The sequence below is a fragment of the Pipistrellus hanaki genome (assembly GCF_964339955.1).
Source record: "Pipistrellus hanaki genome assembly, chromosome: 6".
NCBI lineage: Eukaryota > Metazoa > Chordata > Mammalia > Chiroptera > Vespertilionidae > Pipistrellus > Pipistrellus hanaki.
Window position 1 is genome coordinate 60,324,445 of NC_140508.1, and position 12,021 is coordinate 60,336,465.

Sequence of the window (12,021 nt, forward strand, 5' to 3'; positions counted from 1 at the left end):
GTAGGGATGTAGAGCTGAGAAGCAGACTATGAGAACACTGATATTCTGTCTGACTATGTTTATAATTAGGGCTTTAAACATGAAAATGGTTTCTTCCGTGGGATTGGTCAAATCTTCGTTTAAACATGTTTCCAGGCATAATGCATTAATGATATGAGATTTTTTTCACATATTAAAGTGAGACTTGGCAGGGACTAAGTTCTTAAGTTCTCTTTTCCTCGACAGCTGGAAGAGAAGACTGGGAAAAGCTTGGGAGAACCAGGCTCCACCACTGACAGCAAAGGGGCATTCAGGAAGGAGAGGGAGACACACCAGAAGCTCCTTGCTGACAGCCACGGCCTGGTCATGGACCTGCGCTGGCAGATCCATCACAGCGAGAAGAACTGGAACCGAGAGAAGGTGGAACTCCTAGACCGTCTGGACAGGGATCGGCAGGAATGGGAGCGGCAACGGAAGGAACTCTTGTGGAAAATAGAACAGGTAAGGAAGCTCCCAGACTCCAGAGAACCGGGAAGAGAGAGGAGACAGCTAAAATGACTTGGAAATCTGAGCATGTAGAGGGAACAGCAATCAGGCTGCTCAGAGGTCCTTAGTACATTAGGATGTTTCTTCCCCAAGGGAGAGGAAGAAAAGAAAAAGTGGAATTTTTAGTATTGAAAACCTGGGTTCAGCTATTACACAGATCTTTTCATTGCAAAGTTTGTAACTTTGGTGTGTGTGTGTGTGTGTGTGTATGTGTGTGTGCGTGTGTGTGTACATGTATGTTCTGGGATGGGAAGTAACTTTTTAAATAATTTAAAGACTAAACCTGAAACATGAGGGTTTTTTCAGGTCTTATAAATCAGGTCTTATAAAGCAAATTAACTTTTAAGTTTTCCACTCAAGATCTGGTCACAGTGATTGCCCCAGTTTAAATGGAATTATTGTTCATTAGTAAAGAAATTGCTGAAGTAAATTAGAAGTCGGGCTGTTTGCACCTGCTGTGGCTATTACTGAGCTATAATTACGTAGCACCGTAGTCAGGGGAGGTAGCTGGTAGCTCATTGTCTTCAGCTAAACAAATGAGTCAGAGACTCAGATGAGTTCATGGGGAGAGGGGGAGTTGTTTTTCTACTGCCCAGATCATTATTCTCTGCATTGCATCAGATTTAGGACAGCTTGTGTAGCTGTAGTTGTGCCTACGTGATGCAAAGATTACATTTTTAAATTAAACTGATGAAGGTTTGGAATTCCTCCTTGGCTGGATTTTTACATAGCACACATTTTATTTCAGCTTGTCACTTACACATTCATGAGGCCTCAAGGAAATGCATTAATCAATAAGAAACTGAGTCCAGGAAAAATAACCTCATTATTCTGTTACAAATACCCATACTGCCTGCATTTGTATGAGGTCCTTTTTTAAAAAATGTGCTCCATTATTCCCAGACATATGGCTACCTGTGTTTTGCAGGTGCAGTAGCAAAGGCTAGTTTCTGCATACTGCATGGGAGTGAGGGGGCGAGCCGGGGGGGGGGGGGGGGGGGGATGGATGAACTGGAAAAAAACCAGGGCCTTTGGCTCAAAAATCCTTGAGGAGAAGGAAGTGCACTGCAGATAAAAAGGAGCTGAAGTTTCTCTGAGCCTGGATTACTCACCACTGAGTCACCCTACTGATATTTGATATGGTTCATTTAAAAATTCTATCAAAGGAAAGTTGGCCACTTCCTGTGCAGCCTAGAAATGCCAGCCCTTGAGGAGAATCTTCTGATTTAAATCCCCTGTGTGCTTGTGCTCTACCGAGTGGATCAGTTGTTCAGTGGAAATTGTAGGGGCCAAGCGGCATGTGTTCATAAGAATGGTCACGGATTCACTATATCCAACTGCAGCAGCTGGTCGGTATCCCAGTAACTCTAGGCACCTCGTTACCAGAGACATTCCCTCTCGGTCTTCCCTCGAGGATCTCTCACTGTCCCTCCTGTACCCCAGCAAGGCCATCACCATCCCTGCCCTTCTGGGTCCCCTTAGCCAGCTCGCCGTGGATCTGTTGGTCTTAGATGGCTTCATTATGGAAGTGACACCTTGGATATAAATTAAGCGAGCCATTGGGTTTGTTATTTTTTTACTTTGGGGAATGAGGGGTTTCTAGTAGAGGGAAAAGTGGCAAGACATTTGATGATACTCAGCTTTCAAATAGTTAATGACTGAGGGATGAGCATTCACCTCATTACTAGACCACATTTTGGAAAGAGAAAGGGGGATAGGAGCTGAACCCCGTGTCCAGATTGTCAACGCTGCGACAGTTCTACCAAGCTGACAGCCCCAGAACGTCAGTCCTCAAGGTTGACATCTTTGAGCAGAATGGGTTCCGGGCATCCAACTGTTTCTGAAATCTGTGTGTGTGGTGGCTCCCACATGCTTTGTACAATGACTTAGCTGCTGTTTTTAGAAGAGGGTTTGTTGCCAGTGAATGGTGCTTCAGATATGCAATTGTGGCTTTCAAAAATAAGTCTGGCCTTTCCCCCCCAAATATTAGAGATATTAAAAGGAGATTTTATAAATCTTGGTGCCCAGTCTTGAAAATCAGGTAAAGGCATTCTCTGTGTAAAAGGAAATTGGCTGAAAAAGTGTGTATGTATGTGTATAGATTTTGTTTATCAGTAACTGGATTGCTCACTCATTTAACTTTTAGCTACACATTTCACAGATATTCAAGAATGAACATTCCTCATAGTGTGTGCTCTTGATATTTGACTATGTGGTGAACCATATATCCTTGACTAGGATAACCTAATACAGATAGTAAAAGAAGGAACACTAAATCCATTTTCCACTTTCAGAACACATGCTTCATACTTGTCGGGTGTCATTGAATTCCTACGTAATTATTGTGCCACACGAGGCATTTTACATGATGGATGACTGTGGGTATGGTCATATAACACCTATCATCTATCTTATCACACATCCCGTCTCAGTCCGCACTTGATTGGGTGATAGTTAACTTTTATGGAGTCACACTGCATTTCTCCTTAGAATTGTTAAGTTCCCAATTAACAAGCTGATAGAAGACTTATAGCTCTAAAGAGCTAAAGGGAAGTTCATTCTCCTCCCAGTAACTTCCTTAAATCAGTTGCCTCTACAACATGAAAGACCTTTCTTTTAAAACCTGTTCATGCCCAGCTGGTGTAGTTCATTGGGTGAGCATCAACCCATGGAACCGGAGCTCATGGTCCCAGTCAGGACACATGCCCAGGTTGCAGGCTCAATCCCCAGTGGGGGGCGTGCAAGAAGCAGCCAATCAATGATTCTTATCACTGATTGATGTTTCTATCTCTCTCCCTCACCCTTGCTCCCTGAAATAATATGTATATTATATGTTGCTACTCCTCACCCTAAGAAATTTTTCTATTGATTTTCTTTGTTGTTGGTGGTGGTAGTTTGTTTTTGTTTTTTTTGTGTTTTTTTTTTTTTTTGGGGGGGGGGTGTTGTTTGTTTGTTTGTTTTTGTTGTTGTTGTTTTTGATATCATGGAAGGAAAGGGAAGAGACAGAGAGCGAGACACATCGATTGGTTGCTTCCGCTATGCACCCTGACTGGGGCCTTGGGATTGAGCCTGCAACCAAGATTTATGCCCTTGACTGTAATTGTTTCCTTCGCCCCTTTCCCTTCTGAGGGCCCATGCTCTATCCACTGAGCCAAACCCTGCAGGGCAATAAAGACATATTTTTAGAAATAATAATGAAATGTGTTCACAAAGTGACCATTTTTTTTTTTTTATTGATTCAGATGAGGTGACACTCTTAAGGGTGTATTGTTTCCTGTGTTATTTGAAGTGCAAATCTTTAAAACTTTATATTTGCATTACAAGTTGTTCTGCTGCAGGATTCTAAATGCAGTAATTGCAGATGCCTGGTTTGAAATGACTCCCCTAGGAAACCCTATCCTTTTAAGGGCCCATTATTCTATTACGCCACCCCAGAGGCATCTCAGCAGCAGATACCTCCAGCTAAAACCACTCAGCTTCATTTTTAGGAAACCTAACACCGGCTCCCCAGCTACAATAGTTGCTCCTGGCTGCAGGGTTTATTTTTGAAATTCCACTTTCCTGAGTTAGAACCTGCTTGTTCATAGCTCTCCTCTGTAGTCATTCCTCCCCCCTCTTCACACACACGCTCCATGCACATTTACAGCTTCAACTGTGATTCTCGCATTTTAATTCCTTGCCCAGAATAGCTTGGAGATGATCATGCGTTGAAAGTAAATTGCGCTGACATGCATTGGATAAACATAATAGAAAGCTTTCCTTTTTATTACTCGATTGAAGAAAGCATTTAGCATCTTTTAAGAGAGCTGGGAAGAACTGCCATGGGGGAGATGGCGGAGCTGAAACCCAGAGTGATGTGTTTGTTCTAACACAACTGTGATCCTGCCTCAGACTCCAACACTGGAGCTCTGGCTGCTCGAGTCATCATATTTCTCACAAAATGAAGATGGGACTCGGAGACTTTGGTTCCACCACCTCAAAAATTACTAAAAATAAGTGAAAGTCCTCTAGCGCCATGGCCACGCGTATAGCCATTGTGAGGGTGCAGGCTGAGATTAGGACAGGAAGATAGAGTTTATGGGAGATGCCTTCTTAAAAGAATATATGATTCTAAGGGAGTTTTAGAACTTCCTGGCACCGTCCCAGCACTCAGGGCTGAACGTCCTTCTTCTGCCACCCCTTCACGACAAACCCAAAAGTCCTTTTTGTCATTGAGATAATTATTCAAAAAAGCAGCCAACATGTAGCATGCTGAGCTCCTCATTCAACAAAGACCCCATTAGGGGTTTGTAGGTGGGAACCCTCAGTGCTCAGCTGTGCGTTTTGTGCATGTGTGATGGAGGCAGAGAGGAGAACTCAGTGCAGAAAGTGCAGGCGAGTGGAGCAGAGGGAAACCGCCCATCAGGGCTTCTCTTGGGCTTTGAGGAGAGGAACGAGAGCATCCGCCCTCCATGCATTTCCCTGACTGTCCTGTGGTTTCACCCTGGCACCCTTCCTGACTGTCCTACACTTGGTTCTTGTGCAGTGAATAGGTAAGGTGATCATTGTGGGCCCAGTCCCTGAGGGCAGGCCTGAGGGAAGTCAGGGGTGGTTTCCCTGACAATGGCCTCTCCCAGGAGTGCCCCCTGGACCTGGGAGGGAGGTTTACAGATGAGGAGGCAGAGCTGAGAAGACCTAATAGCCAATGGTTCCAACTCAGGTAGGTCTTCCCAACTCTGAGTGCCCCTGTGTGCTCCCCACAACTGCTCCTTGAGCTTTCCGTGCCAGGCACAAAATGTGTGACTCAGAAGCACCTGTCTTGTGTTGTTTTCAGTCATATCAGAGCTTAATTCCCTTTATAGCTAAGTTTCCGTCCTCTCAAGCAAAGTGGAAGGTGCTTTTCCATCTAGTGGTTATAACAGTTTGATCGCTCAGATTATGTGTAAGACCTGTTCCAGATGATTTGGAAATAATATGCTGTTATTATTAGGAAACTGCTAGTTGGGAAAACCAAATTCACCTTCAGAAGTTTGCTGATCATTTTCCACTGAATATACCTTAAGTTCTGAAGCTAATTTAATATTAGATTTTTTTAAAAAAAGTATTGTTTTCTGTGAGTACAATACTCAAAGTTATGTACCATAACAGATTCTTGTCAGAAGGAGTTGGCTTGTATGTGATTAATGCAGATGTTCAGTCCAAACAAAATTGTGATTTTTTTTAAGCATTTGTTATGGTGATGGGTTACGTTTTGAAATTAAGGCCAGAACTATAAGAGCATTTTCTTCTCCTGGTCTTTGAGAAGTGAGCTATGGAATTACAGATGGACTCACCTGGAATCCCAAATTGTGGTGAGACCATGGTTTTAGGAGAGCAACAGGCAGAAATGTGAGGCTAATTGTTTTCATTTTTTAACCCTCAAGTTGCAGAGAGAAAACAGTCCCCGGAGAGGTGGGAATTTCCTTTGTGATCAAAAAGAAGGCAGCATCCGCCCTTTTGCTCCCCCGGGAAGCCCGCGCATGCCCCAGCCCCTGGGGATGTGGCCCTGCACAGAGTCGGACTCCACCTCTTTTGAAGACCGGCCGCTCTCCAAGCTGAAGGAGTCGGACAGGTGCTCCGCCCGGGAGAACCTCTACCTGGACGCCCTGTCTTTGGAGGAGGAGCCGGAGGAGCCTCCGGCCCGCGGGCCCCAGAAGGAGTTCAGGAACTGCCTCCCTCAGGTGGGCCTGGGTTTTCAGGTCCAGTTAACCACTGTGGGACCAGGGGTTGGTGGGAGGCCCTGCCATGTGGCAGGCAGGCTCCGGGGCTTAGGAAAAATGAAACCTTCACAGTGCCAAGGGCATTGCTGGGTGGCCCTGACCCCAAACTCCTAGCTTGTGCTGGGGCCAGCTTTATTTTGCCACTTTGTCTCAGGTTTCGTGTCCCGTGTAAACGGAAAGGTCTCATACAGGGGCATGCCCAGTGAGACACACAGGAGGGAGTAGGTCATTCTGGGAAGTGTAGATCTTCAGCTTCACCTCAAATCATAGAAAATGTATTAATAACAGGAAAGCAGCTCTGTTTTAAAGATAATACCTGACATGTGGGAGTAGCAGATGGCACTAAACAATGGCATACTCTGAAGACCTTACTCTGCACCATGGGAAGACAGCCCAGCACTTAGAGACCCTACATAGACTAGGCGAGCAGGCAGCTGAGCTCAGCTCTGTGCTGAAATCTCCACAGCTCAGCGTTACCTTTTTCTGGGTAAGCCCTTGGTAAAGCTGGGTTTTAAAAATTGATTTTAGGAATCATTACCTGTGAGTCCATTTAACAATTGCTCTGCCTGCTTTTTAACCTGTCCCAGGTTCTTAATGGACTGAGAAGGGTTCTGTCAATAGTGCTGTTGAAATGTGAGGAAATTATACTCAGTCACATGTCAGTGAGGCCAGGTGCCCCCCAACCCCCACCCCAACCCAACTCCTCCGCAATAGATTCCAGCTGATGTGATGTTGAGTGTGCCACCCTGTTAGATCTGCTGGCAGTCTCACATGGTCCACGCTCACAGCAGTGAGGAGGCAGCGGGGGTCAGGAGACTGGCCTGGTGCCCCCTGCAGGGGCCTGGGCCCCTTCCTGACCTGCACTGCGGACCGTGCTCGCTGGGGGGAAGCGCACCAGGCTGTTGACCACACCGGCGCATAAACCTCCGTTATCAGGGCGTGTAGGATCCTTGCTCCTTCTTCCAGACCATGTCAGCTCGAAAACACCCAAGTCCACCTGTGTTCGTGTTGTCCTCTGCCAGCGCAGCTATCATTCTTCGTAAGCAGAAGTCACTGTAACTTCGTCTTTGATTCCAAACGGCGAAATTTAAAATGAAGGAAGTATTCACGCCTAAGGATGTCAAATCAACTTCAGTTAGGGACATCCATCTTCTAACTCAGTCTGTCATCCTCATCTTCTCCCACATCTCTCCTTCTCTCTGTCTCTCTCTCTCTGTCTCTCTCTGTCTCTCTCTCTCTCTCTCTCTCTCTCTCTCTGTCACACACACATGCAGGCACACATGCAGACGTATCTGGGTCATTACAAAGTGAGGTTGGAAAGTCATGTGCTCCTGAGAAAGCCAGGAGGGCCACTTTCTCCATGCCAATGTTCATACAACATTCCTGGCCAGTTTTTCTTACTCATGCGGGCTCCTCCCTGGACTGCAGAAGCTCCAGCCCCTCACCACACTGTGGATCGTGGCTTTATTATCTTACCTCGAAGGGCTGGGGGCAGTAGCTGGCTCTATGCGCATTTTCACTGCTGTTGTCCTGGGGCAGGCGAGCAGAGCAAATCCCATAGCACCCCGAGAGCTCCCAGCAACCAGCACTAGCTGATTCGGATGAACTTATCTACTTATTTCTTCTTTACAGGAAGAAGAAAACCACAAGGGAAATCTTCAAAGGTAAGTAAGATCGAGGAACACAATAGTAGACGCCTGAAATAAAATCCCCTTGTCTGGAAGTTCCACCTGTCACTGCGGTCTATTATCATACTCTCTTCAAAATAAGACTTCTGAATAAGTAGTTGCTTTATTATTGTTAATTTAATAAATGTGGGGAGGGCGAGTTGTTATTAGCTTTAGGGTAAGAACTTTGCCGTTCCAGTTGTGTATTTGTGTATATTAAGGAATGATTGTGGTAAATCATTTCTGAAAAGTCCATGGAAACTCCTCTTCTCATTTAGAATCTGGAAAAGCTCCCTCTTGCTAGGCTAGGAAACTTTATACTATACCAGTGATTTTCTGGGCAGTGTGTTTCAGATGCATCCTGGTTTTGTAGTTATTGTTCTGTTTCACTTCGGATGCTGCTGAGGTTGGTGCCTTTCCTTTATCTACCTGGTCTCTGTTCCACAACATCCATCCGAGCCCGAAAGGCCAGGTCTCCACACGGGTGCCACTGATTCAACGCTGAGTGGTTCCTGTGTGGGCAGGAATGGGGGTTAGATAAGTCCCGTCCAAGCAGGGCCAGGGCCCAGGTGTCTGCAGAGTGCTCCAGCCGCCAGCATTCTGAAGCTCAGTGTTAATTCAGCCACTTCCTGACAGGACCGGAGACAAGGAAAGGGAAATCGCGCTTACAGGAAACCTTAAGACCTAGTAACAAATTGATATATACATTTATGTCCAGCACTGGTTATCGCCAGCTTAAGGGCATTGGACAGTTTGTAGATTGTTTCTAATATAGAAATTTCACTGACTCTGCCTTTAGTGAGGAATAATAAGATGGCATTTGTCCCCTAGACCCTTACCTCACAGTGACCACCATAAGAGCATGTACCCCAGGGTGAGGGCAGAGCCATCGGGAGCTTTGCTGGCTCTGTGGGCCAGTCCAGGTGGTACAGAGACCCCAATTCTGGCCTCACCATCGTTAATCAGTCGTAGAGTGGAGAGGCCCATGGATGTCATGTGAGACCCTCTGGCAGCGCCAGGCCTGGGCATAAAAAGTCACATGAGTATTCAGGCCTCAGTTTGACGGTGGGTGAATATCGGTGTCCTATGGGGAAGTGGTGCAGTTGCAGAGACCATGAGTACGCCTACACCTCACCTCCCTGTCACCCATCCAGAGGGATCCTGGGCCCGAGGGCCCAGGGCCTGCACCTATAGGCATGGCCAGCCCCAGGCTTCCTTCCTGGCCACTCTGTCTTTGCCCTGGGAGAGCTGACAAGCTGCCTAAATGCTCCAGCAACCCCCGACCTAGCATGTCAGATCTCCAGCACCCAGCCTATCGAGGGAAGTCAGTAAATTCCTGTCAAGTAGAAATAGATTGAATTAAAGAGCTGACGTATTGAAAAATCTACAGCCAAAGCCACATCTGCCAGGCAGGAACTTACCCCAAACTGGCCGCTGCTTTAGCTCGCCTGTCTTCCTGCTGCTTTAGCTCACCTATCTTCCTGCTGCTTTAGCTCACCTGTCTCCGCCTTCCAGTGTGTGCATGTGGAGTGTCTTCCTCGGGTCCAGAGATACAGGAGGAGCAGGAGCAAAGAGAAGGCCTGACTGTAGAGCAGGGAGCAGAGCAGGGAGAGAGGAGCCGAGCCTCGTTGGTAGATTTGGGCAGGGCTAGGTGGAAATTTCATTTGAAAAAGTACTTGGAAATGTATTTGTTGACCTAGTTCTATCTTCCACTTTCCCTTCTTCCTCATCTTCCACTTGGCCTTTGGAGACGGTTAGTACTTCAGGTCAATAGGGGATGAGGCCAATGGGTGAAAAAGACTTCGGATGATAGTTATTTTGTTGTGGTAGCTCCCCTCACCCCCACCCATACCGTTAGCTGGTTCTGGATCGGGACTGTGGCGGCCCATGTCTGTAGCATGGCACCTCCCATAATGCTCGGCGCTCGGGAAGCTCCCAGTACGGTGGGGACGGAAGGCTCTGGTCAGTAGATGGAGACGCCAGGCCACAGCCAGGTGTCCCTTCCTCCTTTGGGGCACCGTAGGCTGAAGGGAAGCATCCAAGGTGACTCAGAGCTTAGCCATGCCTGCCTGATAGCCCCATCTTCCACTCGTTCCCAGGGTTTGAGGGTTGGCTGTGTTCCATTCTGACCCAGACACAGGTCCTGGGACAATTCCAAAGCCATAAAAAGCCCATTGAACATCCACAGGGTCAGCTCAGGGCTGGAGAGCATCGAGCGGCTGGAAAGCGTTCTCATAGTTCTGGTAGCGACCTGCACGAAACAGGCATGTGCCGTGCAGGTGGGTGGGCGCCCAGGCTGGCGGGCAGCTGACACTGTCTCCTCTCCCACTCCTTCTCCCAGGGCGGTGTCCGTGTCCTCCATGTCTGAGTTCCAGCGCCTGATGGACGTCTCGCCCTTCCTTCCAGAGAAAGGCCTGCCCGCGGCCAGTAGCAAAGAGGACATCACTCCGCCCCTGTCCCCTGATGATCTGAAGTACATCGAGGAGTTCAACAGCAAGAGCTGGGACGAGAGGCCCCCAGACCCCTGGGCGGGCAGGACCGAGGTGGGGCGGGCTGGGGGCGAGGCCACTGTGGAGCCTTTCCCTGACGCGTCCTGGTACCTCACCACGAGCGTCACCATGACCACGGACACCATGACCAGCCCTGAGCACTGCCAGAAGCAGCCCCTGCGGAGCCACGTCCGCACCGAGCCGTCAGGGGTGCGGGTGCTGCACAGCCCGCCTGCCGTCCGCAGGATGGACAGCATCGTGGTGGCCGGCGGGGAGAGCGCGGGCCACCCGGAGCCCGAGGACCCGTTTGCTACAAGCAGAGCCCGAGGGGGCCCGGGAGACGCTAAGGGGGGCCCCTCGGAACACATGCTCGGCAGGTGGCCTTGTGCCTCTCCCAGGCAGCCCCGAGACTACGGGGAGGGAGGCCTGCGCCCCCTGGAGGGCACCCTCTGCCCCTCCCTGGGCTTCGCCTCCCCGCTGCACAGCCTGGGGATGTCCAAGAACATGAGTGACGACATGAAGGAGGTGGCCTTCTCCGTCAGGAGCGCCATCTGCTCTGGCTCCCCCGAGCCCCCGGTCAAGGACATGGCCTGCCAGACCAACGGGTCCCAGACGACCGGGACGCAGACCGTGCAGACCACCAGCGTCGGCCTGCAGACCGAGGCCCTGCGCAGCAGCGCCGTCACCAGCAGCCCCCACAAGTGTCTCACGCCAAAGGCAGGCGGGGGCGCCACCCCCGCATCGTCTCCATCCCGTGGCCTTAGGAGCAGGCAGGTGGCCCCCGCCATCGAGAAGGTGCAGGCCAAGTTCGAACGGACATGCTGCTCCCCCAAGTACGGGTCCCCCAAGCTGCAGAGGAAGCCCCTCCCCAAAGCTGACCAGCCCAATAGCAGGACCTCGCCGGGGCCGGCCCAGAAGGGGTGCAGTGAGTCGGCCTGGGCCCGCTCCACCACCACCCGGGAGAGCCCCGTGCACACCGCCATCAACGACGGCCTCTCCAGTCTCTTCAACATCATCGACCACAGCCCCGTGGTGCAGGACCCCTTCCAGAAGGGGGTGCGGGCTGGGGGTCGGGCTCGCTCAGCGGAGCCGCAGCCAGAGCTGGGCCCGGGCCAGGACACCAGCCCCAGTTCCCGGGGACAGTCCCCCAGCCCCATCGGGGTTGGCTCAGAGACCTGTAGGGAGGAAGCGGGGGAGAGCACGCCTGTGAGGCAGGACTTATCCGCTCCCCCTGGCTACACGTTCACCGAGAGCGTGGCCCGGATCCTCCACAAGAAGCTGCTGGAGCATGCCTTAAAGGAGGAGAGGAGGCAGGCGCCCCAGGGCCTCCCCGGTCTTAACAGTGACAGCCTGGCGGGAGAGACCGTCAAAGCCGAACCAGGGTCCATGGAGGTAATGAAAGCTGAGTGCTCCCCACCCTCCCCCGCCAGCTCTTCCACTCCAGTGCTGGGGAAACAAAGTGTGAACCTAGGATTGGACTAGGTCAGTGGTCGGCAAACTCATTATTCAACAGAGCCAAATATCAACAGTATAACGATTGAAATTTCTTTTGAGAGCCAAATTTTTTAAACTTAAACTTCTTCTTACGCCACTTCTTCAAAA

The 12,021-nt window shown here is 49.6% G+C and overlaps 1 protein-coding gene across 2 annotated transcripts in view; it reads left to right on the forward strand.

The window, feature by feature from the left end:
- The window catches only part of MTCL1 (microtubule crosslinking factor 1), a 113,812-nt gene that overhangs the window by 95,213 nt on the left and 6,578 nt on the right, over positions 1-12,021 (forward strand). For both annotated transcript variants that reach the window (XM_084887749.1, XM_084887750.1), the window contains exons 10-13: positions 226-480; positions 5,928-6,224; positions 7,896-7,927; positions 10,272-11,811. In XM_084887749.1, the coding sequence (XP_084743875.1) occupies positions 226-480; positions 5,928-6,224; positions 7,896-7,927; positions 10,272-11,811 (2,124 nt within the window). The remainder of the gene's footprint in view (positions 1-225; positions 481-5,927; positions 6,225-7,895; positions 7,928-10,271; positions 11,812-12,021) is intronic.